The 24,279-nt window shown below is 42.7% G+C and overlaps 1 protein-coding gene across 8 annotated transcripts in view; it reads right to left on the bottom strand.

Annotated features, from left to right (window-relative positions):
• The window catches only part of LOC134340229 (supervillin-like), a 264,886-nt gene that overhangs the window by 54,079 nt on the left and 186,528 nt on the right, over positions 1-24,279 (bottom strand). For 4 of the 8 annotated variants that reach the window (XM_063037214.1, XM_063037215.1, XM_063037220.1 and 1 more), the window contains 6 exons: positions 23,895-24,024; positions 18,839-18,883; positions 16,548-16,616; positions 16,237-16,308; positions 7,222-7,369; positions 2,859-2,951 (listed from right to left, as the gene is read on the bottom strand). In XM_063037214.1, the coding sequence (XP_062893284.1) occupies positions 2,859-2,951; positions 7,222-7,369; positions 16,237-16,308; positions 16,548-16,616; positions 18,839-18,883; positions 23,895-24,024 (557 nt within the window). The remainder of the gene's footprint in view (positions 1-2,858; positions 2,952-7,221; positions 7,370-16,236; positions 16,309-16,547; positions 16,617-18,838; positions 18,884-23,894; positions 24,025-24,279) is intronic. The other 4 variants (XM_063037217.1, XM_063037216.1, XM_063037218.1 and 1 more) reach the window with 4 other exon arrangements.

Consider the following 24,279-nt stretch of genomic DNA (forward strand, 5'->3'; position numbering starts at 1 on the left):
AAGTTAGGTTAACTGGTCTAATTTCCTTTCTTCTGCCTCCCTCCCTTCTTAAAGAGTGGAATGAAATTTACAATTTTCCCCTCTTCGGGAACCATTCCAGTATCTAGTGATTACTAATGCTTCCATATTCTCTTCAGCTACCTCTTTCAGAAACCTGTGGTGTAGTCCATCTGGTCAACGTGACGTATCTAACTTCAGACCTTTTAGCTTCCCTCGCAACTTCTCCTTAGTAACAGCAACTACATTCACTTCAGCCCCCTGACACTCTCACAGTTCTGGCATTTTACTAGTGTCTTCTACAGTGAAAACTGATGCAAAATATTTGCTAAGTTTCCTTGCTATTTCTTTGTTCCCCATTACTACCCCGGCAGTATAATTTTTCAGCTGTCTGATATCCACTCATGTCTCAATTTTACTCTTCATATATCTGAAAAAACTTCTTGTATCCTCTTATTATTAGCTAGCTTCCCTCCATATTTCATCTTTTCTCTCTTTATGGGTTTTTAGTTGCCGCCTCTTGTTTTTTAAGACTCCCCAATCCTTTACCTTCTCATTAATTTTTCCTATATTATATGCCTTCTCTTTTGCTTTCATGCTGTCTTTGACTTCCCTTGTCAGCCATGGTTGCCTCATCCTCCTTTTGGAATACTATTTCATGTTCGGGATGTATCTATCTAAATCTAAACTCAATAGCTATTTCAAGACACTATGCGGATATTCATTTGACAAGCTTTGTTGGACCGAATAGCCTGTTCTTGGCAAGAACTTTCTAATGTTCTAATGTTCTAATCTGCCCCTTCTGAATTGCTCCCAGAATTTCCAGCCATTGTTGTTCTGCCATTATCTCTGATAGTGTCCCCCCTCCAATCAATTTTGGCCAGCTCCTCTCTCACGCTTCTGTAATTCCCTTTACTCCACTGTAATACCAATACATCTGACTTTCGCTTCTCCCTCTTAAACGCAGGGTGAATTCTATATTCTGATCACTGTCTCCTAATGGGTCCTTTAACTTTAAGCTCAAATCTGGTTCATTACACAACACCCAATTGAGAATTGCTTTTTCCCTAGTGAGCTCAACCACAAGCTGCTCTAAAAAGCCATCTCATAGGCATTCTAGAAATTCCCTCTCTTGGGATCCAACACCAACCTCATTTTCCCAAACTACCTGCATATTTAAATCCTCAGCATTTTCTATCTCCCGTTGTAATTTGTAGCTCACATGCTGGCTATTGTTTGGAGGCCTGTATAAAACTCCCATGAGGGTCTTTCACACTTGCAGTTTCCTAATTCTACGCACAAGAATTCTACATCTTCTGATTCCATGTCAGCTCTTTCTAAGGATTTCATTTCATTTTTTTTAGATCAATGGAGCCACCCAACCCCTGGGCTTACTTGCCTGTCCTTCCAATACAATGTCTATTCTTGGATGTTAAGCTCTTAACTATGATTTCCTTTCAGCCATGACTCAGAGATGCCCACAACGTCATTCCTCCCAATCTCTAACTGCGCTACAAGATCATCTACCTTACTCTGTATACCGTGTGCATTCAAATATAACACCTTCAGTCCTGCATTCATCAACCTTTTCAATTTTGACCCATGTTACACTTCACCTCATCCCACTGACTGCAAGTTTCCCCTATTATCTGCCTTTCCTTCCTCATACTCTCACTACACCCTACATCTACTTGTATACTAACTGTCCCATCCCTAGCCCCATCACTCTGGTTCCCAAACCCCTGCCAAATTAATGCAATATGAAAAAAAATATTGTGTTACTAATCACAACCAGCAAGAAATAACACCCAGCACGCTGTCAAAATGTTTGTAAATACTGTAATGTAACTAGATTGGTCTGATATTCCCTACAAGCTCTCATGCCCAGGCAGTGTTTGTTTCCTGGTAAGTGTGACAGAGCTCGTTAGATCTGCCTGCCAATTCTCACTCCACCTCCAACTCCCACTGGGTACAGACTCAAATGGGACAGGTTCCTGCAAGTATGAATAACTGGCATTATGGTACAGAATTAACAATTTTAAACAATATCTATTGCTGTGTGGTCTATTGCAAAAACTTCATGTGTGCACCAATAGGATTACAAATTAATGAAATATATAAATTAAGATAAAACAATGGGAATTGAAAATACAGAATGTTCAATCATGTAGGATTAGAATTATATTCTGTGCCCAGAGTAATTAATGATTCATGACCAATATAGTTGTGAGTGAGCATTGAATAACTTAGGATTTCTTGCACTCAGGAGATGCAGGGATTGGAGGGAGCCTCTGTCCTAAGAAGTTCTACATCTTGAACTTGAAGCTATGGGGTCAGAATCTCACTCTGGAGTCCATCCTGGAGCAGAGACTGTGAATTCTATTTTGTCATTCTGAAGAAGGGGCTCAACCCAAAACATCAATGTTTATTATTTTCCATGAATGTTCCCTGACATGCTGAGTTCCTCCAGTATTTTGTGTATGTTGCTCTGGATTTCCAGCACCCCCTGGAGAATCTCTTGTATTTATGATTGTGTTTACTGGGTGACGGAAGATGTCTCTCATCTTACAAGCATGGAAACTGAAAGCAGCCTCCTACTATTTTGGTCTTATCAATTGTCAATCAGTATGACTATGGTTCTTGACAGGCAAGAAGTGTTCACCATGTTATCACACTTGATAGAATATCTGCATAATTACTACAGATCTTTCAACTTTACAGTTTCTTTATTTCAGCATTAGTGGTGCCAATTACTGAGTGCTTTGAAAATGATGTTCCTTTCAAATGTGCTCCATTTTAATTTTTTCCGTTTGTGTTCTTGAAGCTTAGATTGAACTGAAGTATTCTGAAACTCCACTCACCTTCCAAGGGTCTAGTTGGGGTACCTGTTGCTGCGGCAGTTTTCCTGAAGGGAATAACTGTCTCATCATTTCCTGTACTGGTAGACACTAAACCTGCAGTTTATTAAAAAAAAATCAGGAAGATTATAAACATATCTTTAAAAAAAGCATGCTAAAGACATGTCAGATTAACGTAATAAGAAAAACCAATGCTACTTTAACCTGAGATTATAAAAGAACTGATATTTGCCCCTTCCTTACTTTGTACCGAGGAAAGCCCACAGACCCTGGTCAAGTAACCCAACTCAGCAACAGTTGAAGTCTTAAAAGCACACCTGGGCTAGGAAGAGGAGAAAGAAATTAACAGTTGCTTCTGCTCTTGGTACTTTCCAATTACCCTCAATAGGCTATGTTGAGTGATTCATGAAAAATCCCCGACAGTCTCTCTCTCTATTTTTGTCTCTCCTTCTGCTCTCTATACCACTATTCATATCAGGTTATACCCTTCCCTTCCCAAAAGTGAATTTCACTATCCTGAAGGTATAGTGGATACAGAAAGCTTCCCAATATCTAAAAATAGCTGGAGAAGCCCAAAAGGGATCTGGACTGAAACCAAAGTCATCATTGTCCAGGTTGGACACCAAATGTTGAATGACTTCTTTTTGTGTTGTGAACTTTTATGATTTTTTTTTTGCATAGTAGGGGAACTAAGGGTTATGGGGGAAAAAGCAGGTAGGTGGAGATGAGTCCATGGCCAGATCAGCCATGATCTTATTGAATGGCAGAGCAGGCTCGACAGGTCAGACGACCTACTCCTGCTCCTATTTCTTATTTCTTATGTTCTTATGATCGTGTTTTGTTGGCCTGGGTTCTGAATTTCCCATGAAAAATTAAGGACTGGCTGGGATTTTTTTTTTAGTTAGAATTATTCATCCTTTGCCTAGACTTGTCCATCCTGCATTTAAAAAACTTCCCTTCTTCCCTCCCCCCGCCCTTCATTCTGATCTCCCTGCTCACACACATCAAACATAGGATTGTCATCTACAGATGGTTTCATTTACACTACAGTAAAATGTCTATTTAATTTACTCATCTTGACATTGTCATCAACATTCCTGCGGGCGGTCTGTCTTACAACAACAATTGCTCTGATTAAATTCAGTGCTAAAGCAACTTTCTCCTGTGCTTTGAACCGCATTTCGACTCATAGATCTCAATTTAGTTTTAACCCATAATTTACCCCACATCCCCAAGCAGTCAGGCACAGAAATTACATCACATAGCCTCTTCTTCTAGTGTGCCTGTAATTTAACATAAAGGACTTACTACTTGGCCCCTGAGTTTCCTGGCAGTTTCTCTGCAAGACCAGACCTGCACTGTGGAGGAACTAGAGGAAAATAGTGGGCCGTACGTACAATGCAGATCCATGCATACAATGCAGAAACTAACATGGCTTACTTTGATATGTCTTAAATGAGGTCCACTGGATTATGTCCACCGAGCACATTGAATTTTCCATTTTCAGGTAACCCAGTCTCCTTGATTTGCTTTCCTACTCTCACTGGTCCACCCAGGGTCTCTCCCTTTCTCCCTTTATACACCTTTACACTACAACTATTACACATGACAGACAGCAACCTTGCCACACCACAAGCCTCTGGAAGATCCTTTGTATTTTCTGGCCAAGAAAGATCTCCAACCACGCCCTACTCCTTCAGTGTTACCAAGAGGACATGGCCATTATCGTCATGAGGAAATGCTGTAGTTGGATTGGACACGTGATGAGAAGAGAGGCTAACTCCACCATCAAGACATCACTTCATTAAGGAAATGCTGGAGACCAAAGACAACTTGGCGCTGTAATGTAGAGGCAGAAATGAAGCCCCTGAACCACACCTGGGGCACAATAGAGAAGATGGCCAAAGACAGACAGAGATGGAGGACCTTCATTGCTGCCCTAATCGCCAGTGGTGTAACAGGCAGTAAATAAATAAGTAACTCATAACAGCTTAAAGTGTACAGAAGATTAAAAAGTGATTAACAAGCACCATCGCCGTACAGAGGCAAGCTGATGGCTGGCGATGTAATTTTGCGACTCTTCCTCCATAAGGCATTAATTGAAAGACCCTATATCAGTCAAGTCTACTCCTTCGGCCACCTCCTACCTTCATTAGAAGTGTAGAGCAAGCTTACAGAAAACATCCACTAATACAAGAGACTCTGCAGATCCAGAGCAACACACACAAAATGCTGGAGGAACTCAGCAGGCCAGGCAGCATCTATGGAAATGAATAAACAGTCAATGTTTCAGGCCAAGACACTTCTTCAGGACTGAGACGGAAGGGGGAAGATGCCAGGGCAAGAAGGTGGGGGGAAGGGGGAAGGAGAATGAAGAGGAGCTAGAAGACAGATGAAGCAGGTGGATGGGGGATGGGGTCTGAAGAAAGTAGCTGGGAGGTGAAAAGTGGAAAAAGTAAAGGGCTGGAGAAGAAGGAATCTGGAAGAAAGGGTAGGAGGAGGGGCACCAAGGGAGGTGAAAAACAGGTGAGGAGAAGGGGTAAGGGGGGGCCAAAGTGGGCAAATGAAGAAGAGGGTAGAGAGAGGTGGAAAAATTACTGGAAGCAGGAGACATCGATGTTCATGCCATCAGGTTGGAGCCTACCCAGACAGAATATGAGATGTTGCTCCTCCAACCTGAGTGTGGCCTCAACTTGGCAGAAGAAGATGTCATGGACAGACTTTTCAGAATGGGAATTAAAATGGTTTGCCACTAGGAAATCCTACTTTTATGAGATGGAGAAAAGGTCCCCCAATCTATGTTGGGTCTTACCAGTGCAGAGGAGAGTCTGACAGTTGACACAGATGTGGTGGGCTGAAAGGCACGTTTTCATGATGGATGTCTCAATGGCTAACAACTTGATCATTGTGAATTGTGCTGAGTGACCGGTGTCAGTAAGATGCATCTTAGTCATCCTTGTATGCATGGTTAAAGGCAGAAGTCCACTACTCATGTACACCAGGTAAAGCTCATCATTGAATCTAGTGGCATGGTGGTAATGTGCTGAAGAAAGGGTGGGGTGTAGCTTTTAGCCAGTTCCTCAACTTTACCCCAGAGACAGCTGGTCCGCAAATGGCACCCACATTCACTTGAATGTGGAGGTTAATCCTCTAGACAGAAGAACAAGTCCAGGCAGATACTTGATTCACTTGACTCTATTTCAATTATTTAATTATTTCTTCATTGTTAATATCTTTTTAATTATGATTATATGTTAATCTGCTGAAAAAGATTCAGGAACATCTTCCTCTCGCCATCAGATTTATGAATGGTCCATGAACCTACCTATTTTGCACTACTGTATTTATTTTTATGTATTTATTGTAACTTACAGTAATTTTTACGTATTGCGCTGTACTGCTGCAGCAAAAGAACAAGTTTCACAACAAAAAAAAACTGACTCTGATGGCAGTGACATTTGAAAAGTTTGGAACTGCTTAGCAAGCTGCTCGAGGGGATCTGAAGGGAAGATGTCAGGACGCATTGGCCCAGCTACCCACCTTCCTTGTGTAGAGGGATGGTTCATCCTGCCTTCTACAGAAGGGAGATAGTTAGCTCCTAGTCTGTGTGGCCTATTACAGAGTGATTTAGCATTTATTATAAGGTTCACAGACTATTGAAAGCCATTTAGGGGGTTTCAGAGTTCGTGAAATGCACAGAGATACCCATATATACACAGTGACATCTAAACGTGTTTGGATGCCATTATGACCTACTGATAAAATGGAGCAAACAGAGACTGGCCTTGATTTCATTTCAGAGATATTTGGACTTCCATGATCAGGTTTGATTGTCCTGTAGATGCCTGCATTTTATTTTAACCACCAACACTTTGTCCCGAGTCTCAGTATCTACTGTACCTCCACACCACTTTGGCCTTAACCCCATCCCCACCCACCACCACTCACAGATGATCACCTTCAGTCCTGTCTTGAGGCAAACTCATCTTGAAGCCCATGATCTCATTTTTCCCTCCCCAGATGATGCCTTTTTAGGCCTCTTCAGACAGTCTGCCCTCAACAACCTGTAACCAGCAATACAGAAAACCAGCTATATCAGAAAACCTGAGGCTTGCCAGGACCTTGATTTAAATCTTCCTCCAAAAGTGGGAGATTCGGTTATCCTGGGGCCCTGGAGGTGACCGCCACAGTGAAATATTAGCAGAGACTCACCTATGCGTCATCTCCTGAGAGGGTTGAGATGAGGGTTAAAACATAAATGGAAGAGAGAGATTTGAAAAATAAATTTAGGGCACTTATTTCAGCAACTATTTGTGTTGGCTACAGGCTCTCTGCCAATGAACAAATACGCTAAGAGTGTGCTGACCTTTCTTCACCATACGTGCAGCAACAGTGAACTGTGTGGAGTCGTTGAATGCGCCTTTGCCTTTCAGTTTCCACTGCTCCTCGCTCACAGAGATCTGTTGCTTTCGTTGCTCCAATGATATCTGTCCCCCGATATCGGTTGCTGTTCTCTAACAGAGAAAGTCTATTTCAACACCAATTTTATAAGCAAGGAAACATTCGGTTATACAGAACACCGCGTGGAAACAATTCACCTGTGAAGTAACTATCTGCTTTAATCTATAGGGAGCGCAGTGGTGTAGTTAGTAGAGCCACTACCTCACAGCTCCAGCAACCGTGTTTGATGCTGACACTCCTCCCTCTAAGAAGCGCGGGTGCGCGGCCGCGCAGTAACTGAAATGCTCCCATGCACATAGCCTTTGTTGCCGCGCAGCTGGAACAAAGACAGATGAGAAAAAGTTTATAAATCTTGAAAGATTTTCTTTGTCGTACCATATTTCATTTTCGTCATCATCATTATGTGCTATGCCATATGACATGGGCGATCATAGTCCACACAACCATGATTATTGGCAATTTTTTTCCTACAGAAATGGTTTGTCATTGCTTTCTTCTGGGCAGTGTCTTTACAAGACAGGTGACCCCAGCCATTATCAATACTCTTCAGAGATTGTTTATCTGGTGTCAGTGGTCACATAACCAGGACCTGTGATATGCACCAGCTGCTCATACAACCATCCACCACCTGCTCCCATGGCTTCAAGTGATCCTGAACAGGGTGGGGGGGGGGGAATATAATGCTGCTGCACCTTGCTCATGGGTAACCTGCAGGCTTGCAGAGGGAAGGAGTGACTTACACCTCCTTTGGTAGAAAGATGCCTTGGTACCTGGTGGCTCCACCCTGCCATCCAGTACTTCATTATAGCCTTCAATTAATAAACAACATAAAAGTATGTGATTTCTCAATTTTCATTCTAAGTTTTCATAAAAGTGCATATTACAAAAAAAGAACATTTAAAGTGCTGCATAGTTTCAGGCCGTGTAAAAATTTCCTGCTCAGAGCAATGGTTGGTCCATGTAACTGTAAAAAACAATTAGAGGGAAGGTCAAAAGATGCTGACTCTAAATGTCATCTGTATGTGGAGTTAGTTTGCCCTGCCTGTGACTATATGGGATGTCATAGAGTGATAGAACACTACAGCACAGAATCAGGCCCTTCAGCCTACCTAGTCTGTGCTGAGCCATTAGCTGGTGCTCCAGTTTCTTCCCACATCCAAAAAACAGGAGGATTGGCAGGTTGGAGCAACAAACTATCTTCTGGGGCAACTCAGCAAGTCAAGTAGATTCTGTGGGGAAAACAAAATTGTTGACCTTTTGAGCCCCTAGGTTAGATTAATACTCCACCGTATTGCTAAGTGTGCAGCAGAATATGGTTGTGGGGAATGTGATTGATGGAAACGTGCAGACAAAAAAATGTGATTTATGTTGGATTAGGAAGTGGAAGCTCAATAGTTGGGATGTATTTGGTAGGCCCAAGATCTGTGTCCAAACTGTAAGACTCTATGCTGAAAGAGAAGGCTTTACAATCAGGCCAAGCACTGAAAGCTTAATGGAAAAAAGTGATTCAGTATGAATTTCTTTGAATCTAGAATATTACAGGTGACTTGGTTGAGATTTTGAAAGAAGCTGATAGCTTGGGTATTTTATTACTGGGAGACTAATGGGACAGGATATCAGAATGAAATCACTTGGGAGAAAAGTTACTATGCAATTCATTATGCAAGTTATGGAAGCAGGAGATCCTAGCTCATTTAATAATCTTAAACCCACTTTCATTATTTTTTACAGCTGTGACTGCACACACATGCAAGTAGCCATTCCTTTGAGACCAGACAGCACCCCAAAAATCCACTTCCACCCAGTGCACAACAGAAAGAAAAGACTCACTCATGGAGACCATCTGACCTTGTCTTGCTTGGGTCCCTATATATATATATATAAGCACTATCGGTTTCCATGACCAATTTCTCGCATCAACTCACATTATTTACACTTCCATTGGTCTTTTAAACCTCTTGATATCATCTCAGTGATGTGCTCTTATCTGCTCTGACAGGTCCCTACCATGTAGCAACAGGGATAATTAAGGTTAAATTCAATGGTAATCAGAAGGAGCCCTTATCCAGCCATTTCTACCACTAGGAGTCTGTCAGGATACCTAGCTGCAGGTGTATATTGTGATTGTAGCATCCTGCCCATCACTGTTCTCAGTGAATGTACAATAACCTAATCAGTAGCAAAGACACCTTTCTCATCAATAGAAAATCCCAATTTCTTCTGAAGTTAGCTGCACCCCCCACCCCCGATCTTAGAGGATGAACTGGCAGATGATAGGGAAAAATTATAGTCAGGGGGAAGGCAGTTCTGGATTGGGTGTTGTGTAATGAACTAAATGAATCAGATTTGATTATGGAGCTTAATGTAAAGGAACTCTTACGAGGTAGTGATTATAATACAATAGAATTCACCCTGCAGTTTAAGAGGGAGAGGCTAAAGTCAGATGTATTAGTATTTTAGCAGAGTAAAGAAAATTACAGAGGCATGAAAGAGGAGCTGGCCAAAGTTGATTGGAAGGGGACACTATCAGGGATGATGACAGAGCAGCAATGGCTGGAATTTCTGGAAGCAATTCAGAAAACACAGGACAGATGCATCCCAAAGATGAAATAGTATTTTAAAGGGAGGATAAGGCAACCATGGTTGACAAGGAAAGTCAAAGCCAACATAAAAGCAAAAATTAGTGGGAAGTTAGTGGATTGGGGTTTAAAAAAAAATCAATAGAGAGCAACTAAAAAAACACAAGGAGAGAAAAGATGAAATATGAAGGTCAGCTCACCAATAAAATCAAAAAGGATACCAAAAGTTTTTTCAGATGTAGAAACATAGAAACATAGAAAATAGGTGCAGGAGTAGGCCATTCTGCCCTTCGAGCCTGCACCACCATTTATTATGATCATGGCTGATCATCCAACCCAGAACCCTGCCCCAGCCTTCCCTCCATACCCCCTGATCCCCGTAGCCACAAGGGCCATATCTAACTCCCTCTTAAATATAGCCAATGAACTGGACTCAACTGTTTCCTGTGGCAGAGAATTCCACAGATTCACCACTCTCTGTGTGAAGAAGTTTTTCCTCATCTCGGTCCTAAAAGGCTTCCCCTTTATCCTCAAACTGTGACCCCTCGTTCTGGACTTCCCCAACATCGGGAACAATCTTCCTGCATCTAGCCTGTCCAATCCCTTTAGGATTTTATACGTTTCAATCAGATCCCCCCTCAATCTTCTAAATTCCAACGAGTACAAGCCCAGTTCATCCAGTCTTTCATCATATGAAAGTCCTGCCATCCCAGGAATCAATCTGGTGAACCTTCTTTGTACTCCCTCTATGGCAAGGATGTCTTTCCTCAGATTAGGGGACCAAAACTGCACACAATACTCCAGGTGTGGTCTCACCAAGGCCTTGTACAACTGCAGTAGTACCTCCCTGCTCCTGTACTCGAATCCTCTTGCTATAAATGCCAGCATACCATTCGCCTTTTTCACCACCTGCTGTACCTGCATTCCCACTTTCAATGACTGGTGTATAATGACACCCAGGTCTCGTTGCACCTCCCCTTTTCCTAATCGGCCACCATTCAGATAATAATCTGTTTTCCTATTTTTGCCACCAAAGTGGATAACTTCACATTTATCCACATTAAATTGCATCTGCCATAAATTTGCCCACTCACCCAACCTATCCAAGTCACTCTGCATCCTCTTAGCATCCTCCGCACAGCTAACACTGCCACCCAGCTTCGTGTCATCCGCAAACTTGGAGATGCTGCATTTAATTCCCTCATCCAAGTCATTAATATATATTGTAAACAACTGGGGTCCCAGCACTGAGCATTGCGGTACCCCACTAGTCACCGCCTGCCATTCTGAAAAGGTCCCGTTTATTCCCACTCTTTGCTTCCTGTCTGCTAACCAATTCTCCATCCACATCAATACCTTACCCCCAATACCGTGTGCTTTAAGTTTGCACACTATTCTCCTGTGTGGGACCTTGTCAAAAGCCTTTTGAAAATCCAAATATACCACATCCTCTGGTTTTCCCCTATCCACTCTACTAGTTACATCCTCAAAAAATTCTATGAGATTCGTCAGACATGATTTTCCTTTCACAAATCCATGCTGACTTTGTCCGATCATTTCACCGCTTTCCAAATGTGCTGTTATCACATCCTTGATAACTGACTCCAGCAGTTTCCCCACCACCGACGTTAGGCTAACCGATCTATAATTCCCCGGTTTCTCTCTCCCTCCTTTTTTAAAAAGTGGGGTTACATTAGCCACCCTCCAATCCTCAGGAACTAGTCCAGAATCTAACGAGTTTTGAAAAATTATCGCTAATGCATCCACTATTTCTTGGGCTACTTCCTTAAGCACTCTAGGATGCAGACCATCTGGCCCTGGGAATTTATCTGCCTTCAATCCCTACAATTTACCTAACACCACTTCCCTACTAACATGTATTTCGCTCAGTTCCTCCATCTCACTGGACCCCCTGTCCCCTACTATTTCCGGAAGATTATTTATGTCCTCCTTCGTGAAGGCAGAACCAAAGTAATTATTCAATTGGTCTGCCATGTCCTTGCTCCCCATCATCAATTCACCTGTTTCTGTCTGTAGGGGACCTACATTTGTCTTTACCAGTGTTTTCCTTTTTACATATCTATAAAAGTACTCTATAAAGAGTAAAAGAGGGATGAGAGTGGACATTGGATCGCTGGAAAATGATGCTGGAGAGGCAGTAATGGGGGACAATGAAATGGCAGATGACTTCAATAAGTATTTTACATCAGTGTTCATTGTGGAATACATTAGCAGTATGGCTGAAATTCAAGAGTGGCAGAGGACAGAAATAAGTGCAATTGCTATCACTAAGGAGAAGGTGCTTGGGAAACTAAAAGGTTTGAAGGTAGCAAAGTCACCTGGACCAGATGGTCTACATCCAGGGTTCTGAAAGAGATAGCTGAAGAAATTGTGGAAGCATTAGTAATGATCTTTCAAGAGCCACTAGATTTTGGAATGGTTCTGGAAGACTGGAAAATTGTAAATGTCACTCCACTCTTTAAGGGATGGAGGCAGAAGAAAGGAAATGATAGGCCAGTTAGTCTGACCTCAGTGGGTGGGAAGATGGTGGAGTCGATTATTAAGGATGAGGTTTCTGGGTACGTGGAGGCATACAATAAAGTAGGCCAAAGTCAGCATGGTTTCCTTAAGGGGAAATCTTGCCTGTCAAATCTGTTGGACTTCTTTGAGGAAGTAATAAGCAGGATAAACCAACGAGAGTCAGTTGATGTTGTTTATTTGGATTTTCAGAAGGCCTTTGACAAGGTGCCACATGTGAGGGTGCTTAACAAGATAAAAGCCCATAGTATTACAGGAAAGATTCTAGCATGGATAAAGCGTGGCTGATTGGCAAGAGACAAAAAGTGGGAATAAAAGAGGTCTATTCTGGTTGGCTGCTGGTGACTAGGTGTGTTCCACAGGGGAAGCTATTGGGACCACTTTTTCTCACCTTATATGTCAACAGTTTAGATGATGGAATTGATAGCTTTGCACACAAGTTTGTGGACAATATGAAAATAGGTGGAAGGGCAAGTAGTGTTGAGGAAGCAGGGAAGCTGCAGAAGGACTTGAACAGATTGGGAGAATGGGCGAAGAAGTGACAGATAGAATATAGTGTTGTGAACTGTATGGTCATGCACTTTGAAAGAAGGAATACAGACATAAACTGTTTTCTAGATGGGGAGAACATTCAAAAAATCAGAGGTGCAAAGGGACTTGGGAGTCCTTGTGTAGGATTCCCTAAATGTTAACCCGCAGGGCGAGTTGGTGGAAAGAAAGGCAAATGCAATGTTAGCATTCATTTCAAGAGGACTGGAATATAAAAACAAAGATGTAATGCCTAGACTTTATAAGGCACTGGTCAGACTGCACATGAAGTATTATGAGCAGTTTTGGACCCCTTATCAAAGAAAAGATGTGCTGGCATTGGAGAGCATCCAGAGAGTTTCATGAGAATGGTTCCGGGAATGAAAGGGTTAACATATGAAGATTGTTTCATGGCTCTGGCTCTGTACTCGTTGGAGTTTAGAAGAATGAGGGTGATTTTGTTGAAGCTTGTCGAATATTGAAAGGCCTAGACAGAGTGGATGTACACAGGATGTTTCCTGTAATGGGGGAGTCTAGGACTAGAGTGCCTAGCGTCAGAATAGAAGTACGTCCATTTAGAACAGAGGTGAGGAGGAATTTCGGTTTACGACAAATTCTGTTGCATCAATAGAGTGAATTAGACTTTGCACCAGATCATCTACATTTAAGTACTGTGCACTGATACAATAAGTTCCTTATGAATATTTTGCTTGTTGTGATAGCTTTGATTATTTTGTTGGTTGTATCTGAGGGCTGGGACTGAATAGATTGGGAGTGTGGAGAGATAGAAAATCTTTCCAGTCTTTATTTAGTAACCTTGTACATTTCTCTGGGGATGTATGCCTCTTGGAGGAGTTCATGTGGCTGCCAGAAGCCATGATTTCTGTTCAAACCTCATGCTCCAGTTCTCATGTATGTTGGTACAGCATTGATCTGACACATGTCAGTCTTTTTCACAGAATGGGAAATTACCTACAGCACAGAAACAAACCACTTAGTACTTTCAGTACAACATGTCCACTTCTCCTTCAATCTAACATGGTTAGATTGCTTCAAGCTTGCTTCCCCTTAAAACTACCTCTGCTCATCACTTTTGCAACTTCCTGTGTGAGTGAGCTCCATATTCCATATAACAATTACAGCATGGAAACAGGTGATCTCTGCCCTTCTAGTCCGTGCCGAACTCTTACTCTCACCTAGTCCCACCGACCTGCACTCAGCCCATAACCCTCCATTCCTTTCCTGTCCATATACCTATCCAATTTAACTTTAAATGACAACATCAAACCTGCCTCTACCACTTCTGCTGGAAGCTCGTTCCACACAGCTACCACTCTCTGAGTAAAGAAGTTCCCCCTCATGTTACCCCTAAACTTTTGCCCTTTAACTCTCAACTCATGTCCTCTTGTTTGAATCTCCCCCACTCTCAATGGAAAAAGCCTATCCACGTCAACGCTATCTATCCCCCTCATAATTTTAAACACCGCTATCAAGTCCCCCCTCAACCTCCTACGCTCCAAAGAATAAAGACCTAACTTGTTCAACCTCTCTCTGTCCTCTTTCTTGTAAACCAGTCCTCCTGGTTTTAACCTACCTTAACCTTGGTCTTGCTCTCAAATGAAAACATTTTGTTTATGTCTGAAAAACTTTCCTAGGCACAATGAGCCCTGGCTGTTCAATATCAGTAACTGAGCAGACAGCCATACCAGCCAAGTCTGCAAGGCTCTGGTAGGAGTTTCTATTTCCACTTCCAACAACCAAAAGAGACATTGTAGTGTTGGAACAATTTGTCTACTCCCCCAACACTAAAGGCTATGCTGGTGGAAATTTCAATGAGAGACCCATGCTTTACCAAGTAGATCAGGGTCCACTAGCTGAAGCAATTACAAAGTACAAATGATCACATTAGTGCACTCTCTCTGGAATTCTCTACTGCACAATGATCACAGATGCATCTAAATCCTTAAGGATACTCTGACAAAGAAGTAAGCTGGCAAATGTAGAAAACTGGTGAAACTGTAACCCGTTCACTGCTGGGGTAACTTGGAAAGTGCCCTTTTTGGGGCCCATGCAACACCAACTCTTGAAGCTGCATTCAGTACATTTGGAAAGGTTTTAAATACCTGGACATCACCACTGATCACTAGTGATCATGAGCCAAGAACACTCTAGAAATCGCTAATTTATGACTGAACCAAATCCATGTCAGCAGCATTTGAGATATATCTCCAAAGCAGGGATTTCCAAACTTTTATGCCATGGACCCTTACCATTAACCAGGGGGTCCATGGAGTCCATATTTAGATACCACTGCTGTAGAGGTATTTGCACTCCAATAAATTCTTATACTGGGAATGCAGAACCAACTGGACTTCCAATGTTTCTAGAGCTGGGATTAATGACATTATTAGTTCATAAAATTACCCAAAATGGATAAAATGGAAAGCCTCATTATGGGTCCTTGAAAGCAAAACAACTGTTTTTCCAGCCAAACTTTTTTTCAAGACCTTGGTTCTATCAAGTCTGAATACATTTGTGTTTTCATCTCTTTGGACTTATACAGCTCCTGATGGTCTTTGTTGAAAATTCAGTTTCGTTCATCTATGTAAAGTCTCCTCCACTCACACTGTACACATGCACACAAATGGACACACAGACACAAAGAAGTGTTTATACATGTATACAGAGATTGCTGATTCCTCCCCTTCACCTTGACAGGATGCAAAATTCCAAGCTGACCAAACCTGAAATGCTGGGACAGAATAAGCCTTTGCTCCATCACTCAAGTAGATTGAAGCTGATCTTCAGTTTATATTGATAAAATTGTGAGGTGAAATATATATATATATATATATATAGAGAGAGAGAGAGAGAGAGAGAGCGAGAGAGAGAGACTGATCTGCCTTTGCCTCAGCAGTTCCCTCCGCCCCACCTGCACCTAGCTCTATATGCCCTCTCAACTCATTTGATTCCACCTACCACTATCAGTGCCTGGCTCATCTCCCCCTCTGACTACCTTTTTCCTCTGCACTTCCAGTCCTGACACATTGGCCTTCCCTTTGCCTCCATGGATATTACTTTACCTGCTGACTTCTTACAGAAGTTTATTTTTGCATGTAGATTGTACACATTATAGCTGCCAAAGTAAATGCAGGCAAATGTCACCCTGAGCACTAAGGTAGAATGGTGGGTGATTGGGGTATAAGGTAATGGTCAATACCAGGTATCCATTGTTCCCTTTACAGCTAAGCCACTGGAAATAATTAAATAGTCACCTTTCTTCTCCACAGATAATCAGGGCCACTCTGATTAAACGCCACTTCTCTGACCTTGAATGAAAGTGTATCCTATGGGATGAGAGACAGAGACAAAGAGACAGGAAAAAGGATGAAGTAGAGCAAGAGGGAGTTGTGGAAAATGAAGCAGATCATAAGCTTGTAACTTCACAGAAACACTGAGAGGAAACCTTAGGCTAAGGCTGCTTGAGCATTGGGAGTGGGATTGTCACAATGGCTAAAAGCAACAGGTATTTACTTTGTTAGTTAATAATAACAGGCATGAGCCATGGATAGGGGAAGGAGCTCACCTGGTCATAATATATGAGGTACTGGCATTGTCTAGCAACTGGGGAATAGATGGAGGAATAGACAGGGTCCTACAAGTGTGAGGAAAGACAGAATGAAGGAAGATTATTAGAACAATGTGTTAAAGGTCAAGCCAGGAAAGTGCTGGCAGCAAAGTATATAGAACCTTTTCCTCTCTTAAGCATTAGACAAAAATATGTATGGAACAGCAATCAGCACAGCAACTGTAAGGTTTGCTTCAGTTAACATAATGGTTTAGTTAGAACTTCACCACTAGACTTTAGATCACACCGACTACTAATCACTACCATTTTAACCAAACAATTATAGACACAAGTAATCTTTTACTAATTTTACAATGATTGAATCTCAATATACCCTTTCTGATCATCAGCAGAGAAAGGCTGTGTGCCATTCGTCGTGGTGGCTATCCCTCGAGATCGAAGATGATGGTCTTCGTTCTGTTGATCTGCTTATGGGCTCTCAAGTGGCTTATGAGTCCAACCCTGAAGGAGTATGCTTCTAATCAACAAGGTGAACACTCGTCCAGAACTGGTGGGCATATGCCTGTCACCATACAGTTAAGGCAGAGATGGATCTGTCCCTGTATAACACTGTGGAACTGCATTGGTGGAGGTGGATTCTCTTATTGTATAACACTGGAGAATAGTATTGACAGTGATGGATCAGTCACTGTGTGATACTAGAGTACAGTACTGTTGGGGTTGAGTCTGTCACTGTATGCCACTAGGGTGCAGCACTGGTAGGTTTGGTCTGTCACAGTATAACACCGAGATGAAGTACTAGTGGAGACAGGTCTGTCACTGTACAACACCGGGGTATAGGACTGGTGGGGATGAGTCTGTCATTGTATAGCTCTAGGGAACAGTACTCGTGGGGAAGTCTGTCATTGGCACAATGAAATTTAAGAGAGCTCTTTTAAAGAGCTGATACAAATACAGATTCAACAGATTCTGACTTCTGACTTCTGACTTTTCCCCCAGTGGCCACTGAGTAACATCACAGTCACAGGATAAAGCACAAGCAACCCTGCTTCTTCACCACCATCCTCTCCACCCGAAAATATAGCCCCAACCTCAAACATTTCATCCTTCGCTTGCTGGCTGAGGTAATAGGGCAGGTAGGAAGAAGTGCGGTTAGTCAATGAGGTAGGGACAGAGTGTTTGAGTTGGAGTGGTCAAGCACAAATGAAACACAGGGAAAGAAATCCAGCTACCATTCAGTCACCTCCCGTCTGAATTAGAAGCATGAGAGTCGGCTCTGGAGTATATCTGAAACTCAGGATTTGATGTGGAATTAAAGGAGCAAGGATTGTATAATGATGGACATCTAAGGATATTCAGAGAGCTATTCAGGAACAACAAGAGACACAAGACACTGTAGTTGCAGGGATCAGGCGTCAAACACAAACTGTTGAAGAAATTCAGCAGCTCAAGCAGCATCTATGGAGGCAAAGGGATGGTCAAAGTTGTTGACCTAGAATATTGAACATCCATTTGCCTTCATGGATGTTGCTAAACCCACTGAGTTTCTCCAGCAGTTTGGTTTTATTTTTGAGGCTTATTATCTACTGGCACTAAAGATTATTGGTCTTCAGCAGACTGACTAGAAGGTGGGATTCTAGAGCTGATCAGAGCACTTGTAGGGAGGGACTGCAAGCTCACAGTCTCGTGGCTGGGTGCAGATTTGCAGCAGTTTATGTCTGCTTTCTGAGGATCTCAGAGCTGTTTGGTCCTTAAATAGGTTAAGTAAACCAATATTTTCTCTTCCACAAAAAAAATAAAGTAGCCAATCCAGCTGTCGCCCTATATCTGCAATAAAAACACAAAATGTTGGAAACACTAAAAAGGTCTGATCCCTTCTGTGGAAATAGAAACAGAGCTGTTTCAGATGGAAGACCCTTCATCAGTATAGATAGAGTGTCTTCAATCTGAAATATTGACTGCTTCTTTTTTCACAATTGTTGCCTGACCTGTGAAACATGTCCAGCATTTCTGTCTTCTTTTCAGATTTGCAACACCCACAGGTTTTATTTTAAGATTCTGTATATCTGAAGGTTGGAGAAATGAAGTGCTTCATTGGAGAAATGAAAAGCTATTCATCAGATGTGTGGTTTCTTTTGGGGGAGGGGGGGAGGAGGGAGGAGTCCTGTGTTGAGAATATATTCAGGACTGATCATGGACCTCACCAATTTCCTTCAATCTCACCCATAAGTCAATCCCATCTTTCAACTGTTCCTTTGACATAGAGGCTATTGGATCCAAGTTCTTACCCAGTATTGTGCCTGCTCTGCATAATTCATGATCTCCTCTTCTTCCTACAGTGACGGAGAAAAGGTCAGAGAGACAATAGTACAGAGGAAAGAGCTTATTGGCAGATAGAATGAAAATACACAATGGATTTGTAAAGCATGCTGCTTGAGGTCAATGAAACAAAAGGAATCGGGAAGGACATTTTTGATGGAAGTTAAGGAAAAGGAATGAAAAAATGAATTTTTCTGTCATATGGTTTCAATCAGACCACTAGCTGGCTATTCTCAAACTCAATGATAGCCCAGTGCAGCAAAACCACTGCAGGAGGACCCACTATATGCAATATGCAACTTTGGAAAGAAGAACCTCAGAGTTGTATATGGCATACATACTTTGATCATGTGAACCACCGCAGAAAGACCTTCAGATCATAAAAGTGATTCTTTTATGTGAGGAGAACCCTGTGCAGGGTCAACCCATGGAAGGCTGCTGGACCAGACAATATTCCTGGCAGAGTGCTTACAGGATGTGCAGACCAGCTAGCAGAGATTCTCACTGACATCTTCAACATCTCCCTGAGCAGCGTCGTCGTTCCTACGTGCTTCAAGGCAGCCATCATCGTCCCCGTGCTGAAGAAGTCTTCAGTGTCTTGCCTCAATGGCTACCGTCCCGTCGCACTCACTTCCATCATCATGAAGAGTTTCGAGAGGCTCGTCATGAGGCACATCAAGACCCTGCTGCCCCCCCTCACTGAACCCCCTGCAGTTCGCGTATCGTCCCAACCGTTCAACCGACGACGCCATCGCCATCACCCTCCACCTGGCCCTAACCCACCCGGACAAAAAAGACACATACGTTCGAATGCTGTTCATAGACTCCAGTTCAGCATCAACACAATCATTCTTCAGAAACTGATTGGAAAGCTGAGCCTACTGGGCCCGAACACCTCCCTCTGCAACTGGATCCTAGACTTCCTGACTGGGAGGCCTCAGTCAGTCCGGATCGGGAGCAGCATCTCCAACACCATCACACTGAGCACGGGGGTCCCCCAGGGCTGTGTTTTCAGTCCTCTGCTGTTCACTCTGCTGACCCACGACTGTGCTGCAACACACAGCTCGAACCACATCATCAAGTTCACCGATGACACGACCGTGGTGGGTCTCATCAGCAAGAACGATGAGTTAGCATACAGAGAGGAAGTGCAGCGGCTAACGGACTGGTGCAGAGCCAACAACCTGTCTCTGAATGTGAGCAAAACAAAAGAGATGATTGTTGACTTCAGGAGGACACGGAGCGACCACTCTCTGCTGAACATCGACGACTCCTCCGTAGAGATCCTTAAGAGCACCAAATTTCTTGGTGTTCTCCTGGCAGAGAATCTCACCTGGTCCCTCAACACCAGCTCCATTGCAAAGAAAGCCCAGCAGCATCTCTACTTTCTGCAAAGGCTGAGAAAGGTCCATCTCCCACCCCCCATCCTCACCACATTCTACAGAGGTTGTATTGAGAGCATCCTGAGCAGCTGCATCACGGCCTGGTTCAGAAATTGCACCATCTCGGGTCGCAAGACCCTGCAGCGGATGGTGAGGTCAGCTGAGAAGATCATCGGGGTCTCTCTTCCCGCCATTACAGACATTTACACCACACGCTGCATCCGTAAAGCAAACAGCGTTATGAAGGACCCCACGCATCCCTCATACAAACTCTTCTCCCTCCTGCCATCTGGCAAAAGGCACCGAAGCATTCGGGTTCTCACGACCAGACTGTGTAACAGTTTCTTTCCCCAAGCCATTAGACTCCTCAATACCCAGAGCCTGGACTGACACCAACCTACTGCCCTCTACTGTGCCTATTGTCTTGTTTATTATTTATTGTAATGCCTGCACTGTTTTGTGCACTTTCTGCAGTCCTGGGTAGGTCTGTAGTCTAGTGTAGTTTTTGTGTTGTTTTACGTAGTTCAGTGTTGTTTTTGCATTGTTTCATGTAGCACCATGGTCCTGAAAAACGTTGTCTTGTTTTTACTGTGTACTGTACCAGCAGTTATGGTCGAAATGACAATAAAAAGTGACTTGACTTGACTTGAGGTGAGCTAATGGCTGCAACATCCCCACAAAATGTCCACAGCAACACTCAGTGTTCTTCATCATTTACGTGGACTTCATTTTCAGTTCACATAGCTTGAACCTGCTCTCCCCTGCACCCTCATTAACAATATTGGCTGCCAGTTCGTCAACCTTGATAACATTCTTTATTGAAATACTTGTTTCCATCAGATATCCCAACAAAAGGTGAAATCAGCGTTATCCATTAAAGGAACCCAGAGTCTGGTTTGAGTCCAATGACTTCATCAGTGGCTGCAGATTCCCCATTGATGTCATGTGGATATATGCAAGATGCTGATTCAGTCAAAATCTGGATGGACTTCATTAAAGCAGTCAAAGTATTATTTTACCTTGTATACTTTGAAAGATAAATCCCAGATCATTTTTTTCTCTCCAAGTGCAGAGTTACTAATGACTAATTGTAACATCTCCACTCGATAACATCAGTGAGACAGCAGTCTGGCTGAGGACTTCAGATCCCATTGGATCCAGTGACCTACTACTCTGAAGACTAAGCTATCGATTAACCCTGGGTACAACACACCACTGGCACATTACAGATTGAAAGAGATACATGATGTCATGAGGAAATGAATGGCTTAACTGGACATGCACACAGAAACATATACACACACACACACACACACACACACACACACAAACAGCTACACAGAGAATCAAATACACACCCCACACACAAAGACAGGCACACAATTACATGGAGACACACACTTGGCAGATTCTCAAAGCAGACAGATGTGTGCATAGATACACAGAGACAGACACCATTTTTTAAAAAATCTTACAGTTTGTGGATAATGGCTTTCATATTGCTATGCATTCGAGCAGGGTTATTGCAAAGTGAGGCAACCCTCATTTTGGTTCTGGTTCTGGGAGTGTATGGAGGGAAGTATGCCACCTTGGGCAAAGCTGATAAGAGATAGGGGCATAGAGTCATAAAAGTACGGCACAGAAACAGGCCCTTTGACCCATCTAGTCCATGCCAAAATATTATTCTCCCTAGTCTCATTGACCTGCACCCGGATCTTGCCCCTCCCATCCATATGCCTTAAATGTTGAAATCGAACCCACATGTACCACTTGCACTGGCAGCTCGTTCCACACTCTCACCACCCTCTGAGTGAAGAAGTTTACCGTCATGTTCCCCTTAAACACTTCACCTTTCCTCTATGACATCTAGTTCTACTCTCACTCAACCTCAGTGGAAAAAGCCAGCTTGCTTTTATCCTATCTATACCTTTCATAATTTTGTATATTTCTATTAAATATTCCCTCATTCTCTTACGCTTCAAGGAATAAATTCAATCTTTCCCATTCTCAGATCCTCAAGTCCTGGCAACATCCCTGCAGCGCTCCACTAGTCACAGGCCTCCAGACAGAGAGGCAACCATCTTCTTTGGCTTCTCTGCGAAGCCAATGTGTATTCCCATTTACTACCTCATCTTGAATGCCAAGCAACTAAACCTTCTTGACCAACTTCCCATGTGGGACCTTGCCAAAGGCCTTGCTAAAGTCCATATGGACAACATCCACTGCCTTGATTTCAACCACTGTCCTGGTAACTTCCCCAAAATAAAAATTGGTTAGTCATGACCTACCATGACTATCCCTATCAGTTCCTGTCTACCTAAATAATCATATATCCAGTCCTTTAGATAAAAGAAAAGAGAAATTGCCTTTAAACTCACAAGAGAGCATAGGCCACCAACTTTTTGCTGCTGATGTTTCTGTAGCAGGCAATTTATTTTTTACAAGGTCAAGTTGCTAGCTTGATGCTCAACCCAGCACGGATGGAAAGCGTGCATGGGAGCCAGCTGGATTTGAACTCGGGACTTTCCGCCCCAAAGTCCAGTGCTGATACCACTACGCCACCACCTGGCAAGTCCTTTAGATAACCTTCCAATAACTTTCCCACATCTGATGTCACGCTCACCAGCATATAATTTCCTGATTTATTCTTAGAGCCTTTCTTAAATGGAACAACATTAACTATCCTCCAATTCTCTGGAACCTCACCATTGATAAAGACATTTCAAATATCTAGATGTGTTGCAATGAGGTTGCCTTCAAGGCATCCAGAAAGTGTCTTTTTATGTATCATTTCTGTTTTTCACTATTTTTAATCTAACTATTCAATATACACATATATACACTTACTGTAATTGATTAACTTATGTTTTCTATAGTATCATGTATTGCATTGTACAGCTGCTGCTAAGTTAACAAGTTTCATGACAGTCCATGACCTCGCTGCTATTTTGCCTCACTTCTATAGACTCTGTGTCGTTCTCCCGAGTAAATACAGAAGTAGATTCACTGGACAAAGGCCCAAAATCGAGCTCAAGGGGGACAGAGATCAGTACCTGTTAGCTGATGGGAAAATTGGGCAGTCAAGGGAATGAGACTTGGCGAGATTGAGGGGGTCCGTGATCTGGAGACTGGATCGATGGGGGTAATACAGGGAACATGGGGCACATGGTGATACCACTTGTGGGGAGGGTTGTGGGTTTACATGACACGAAGGGGTCCTGAAGCAGAGGAAGTGAGTGGCGAACTTATCTACAGTACATGCAGATTGATGTCATTATAACCCAATTTTCCAGGGAACGCAGAAAATTGGAAATCACTTGATAATTTGAACTAATCTCCATGAAATGGAGACTGATGACATTTGATGCGCATCTGTTACTGGAACATCAACATACTTCTCTCACCAACTGGGCTTTGAGGTATTCTTAGACCAACTTGTACATCTCTTGTTACCAATGAGTCAATTGCAAAGCACCTGATTTACAGACCTCAAAGTTTTGATCACTAGTAATGTGCCAATAGCCTCAAATTCCAGGACTGCAATGCACTTTCATTGAAACATTTGTCAGTGGCAGTGGTCAGCCAATATATTACACTCCTCTAGCTATAGGGACACACTCACATACCTTTGGGACCATCTTACCTTCTTCTTCCAGGTATCTTCAGCTCGCTGGAGCTGGCTGTACCGTTCAGCCAGAGGGACATGGACAGCACTCTGGGTCTTATGGGTTTTATTTCTCCACTGTTCCTCTCCACCTTGCAGTTTGTGTAACCTGGTGTAGGGCACACTCAGTATTACTGACACACAATAGTATGAATGACATCCCATCCCCTGCACTGTTGAGAAATCAACTCACACTACTCTCTTATATATCCATCACAAGTAACTTTGCCAGGCAAAAGAGATAGCTTACATTCTATTCAAAGGTCAGAATCAGATTTATTATAACTTACTTGGATGACGTGAAGATCGTTGAACAGTGCTACCTGTTACTGAGAGGAATAGTCTATACATGTTATTAGTAGCT

This window comes from Mobula hypostoma, chromosome X1 (genome assembly GCF_963921235.1).
Source record: "Mobula hypostoma chromosome X1, sMobHyp1.1, whole genome shotgun sequence".
NCBI classification, from domain to species: Eukaryota; Metazoa; Chordata; class Chondrichthyes; order Myliobatiformes; family Myliobatidae; genus Mobula; species Mobula hypostoma.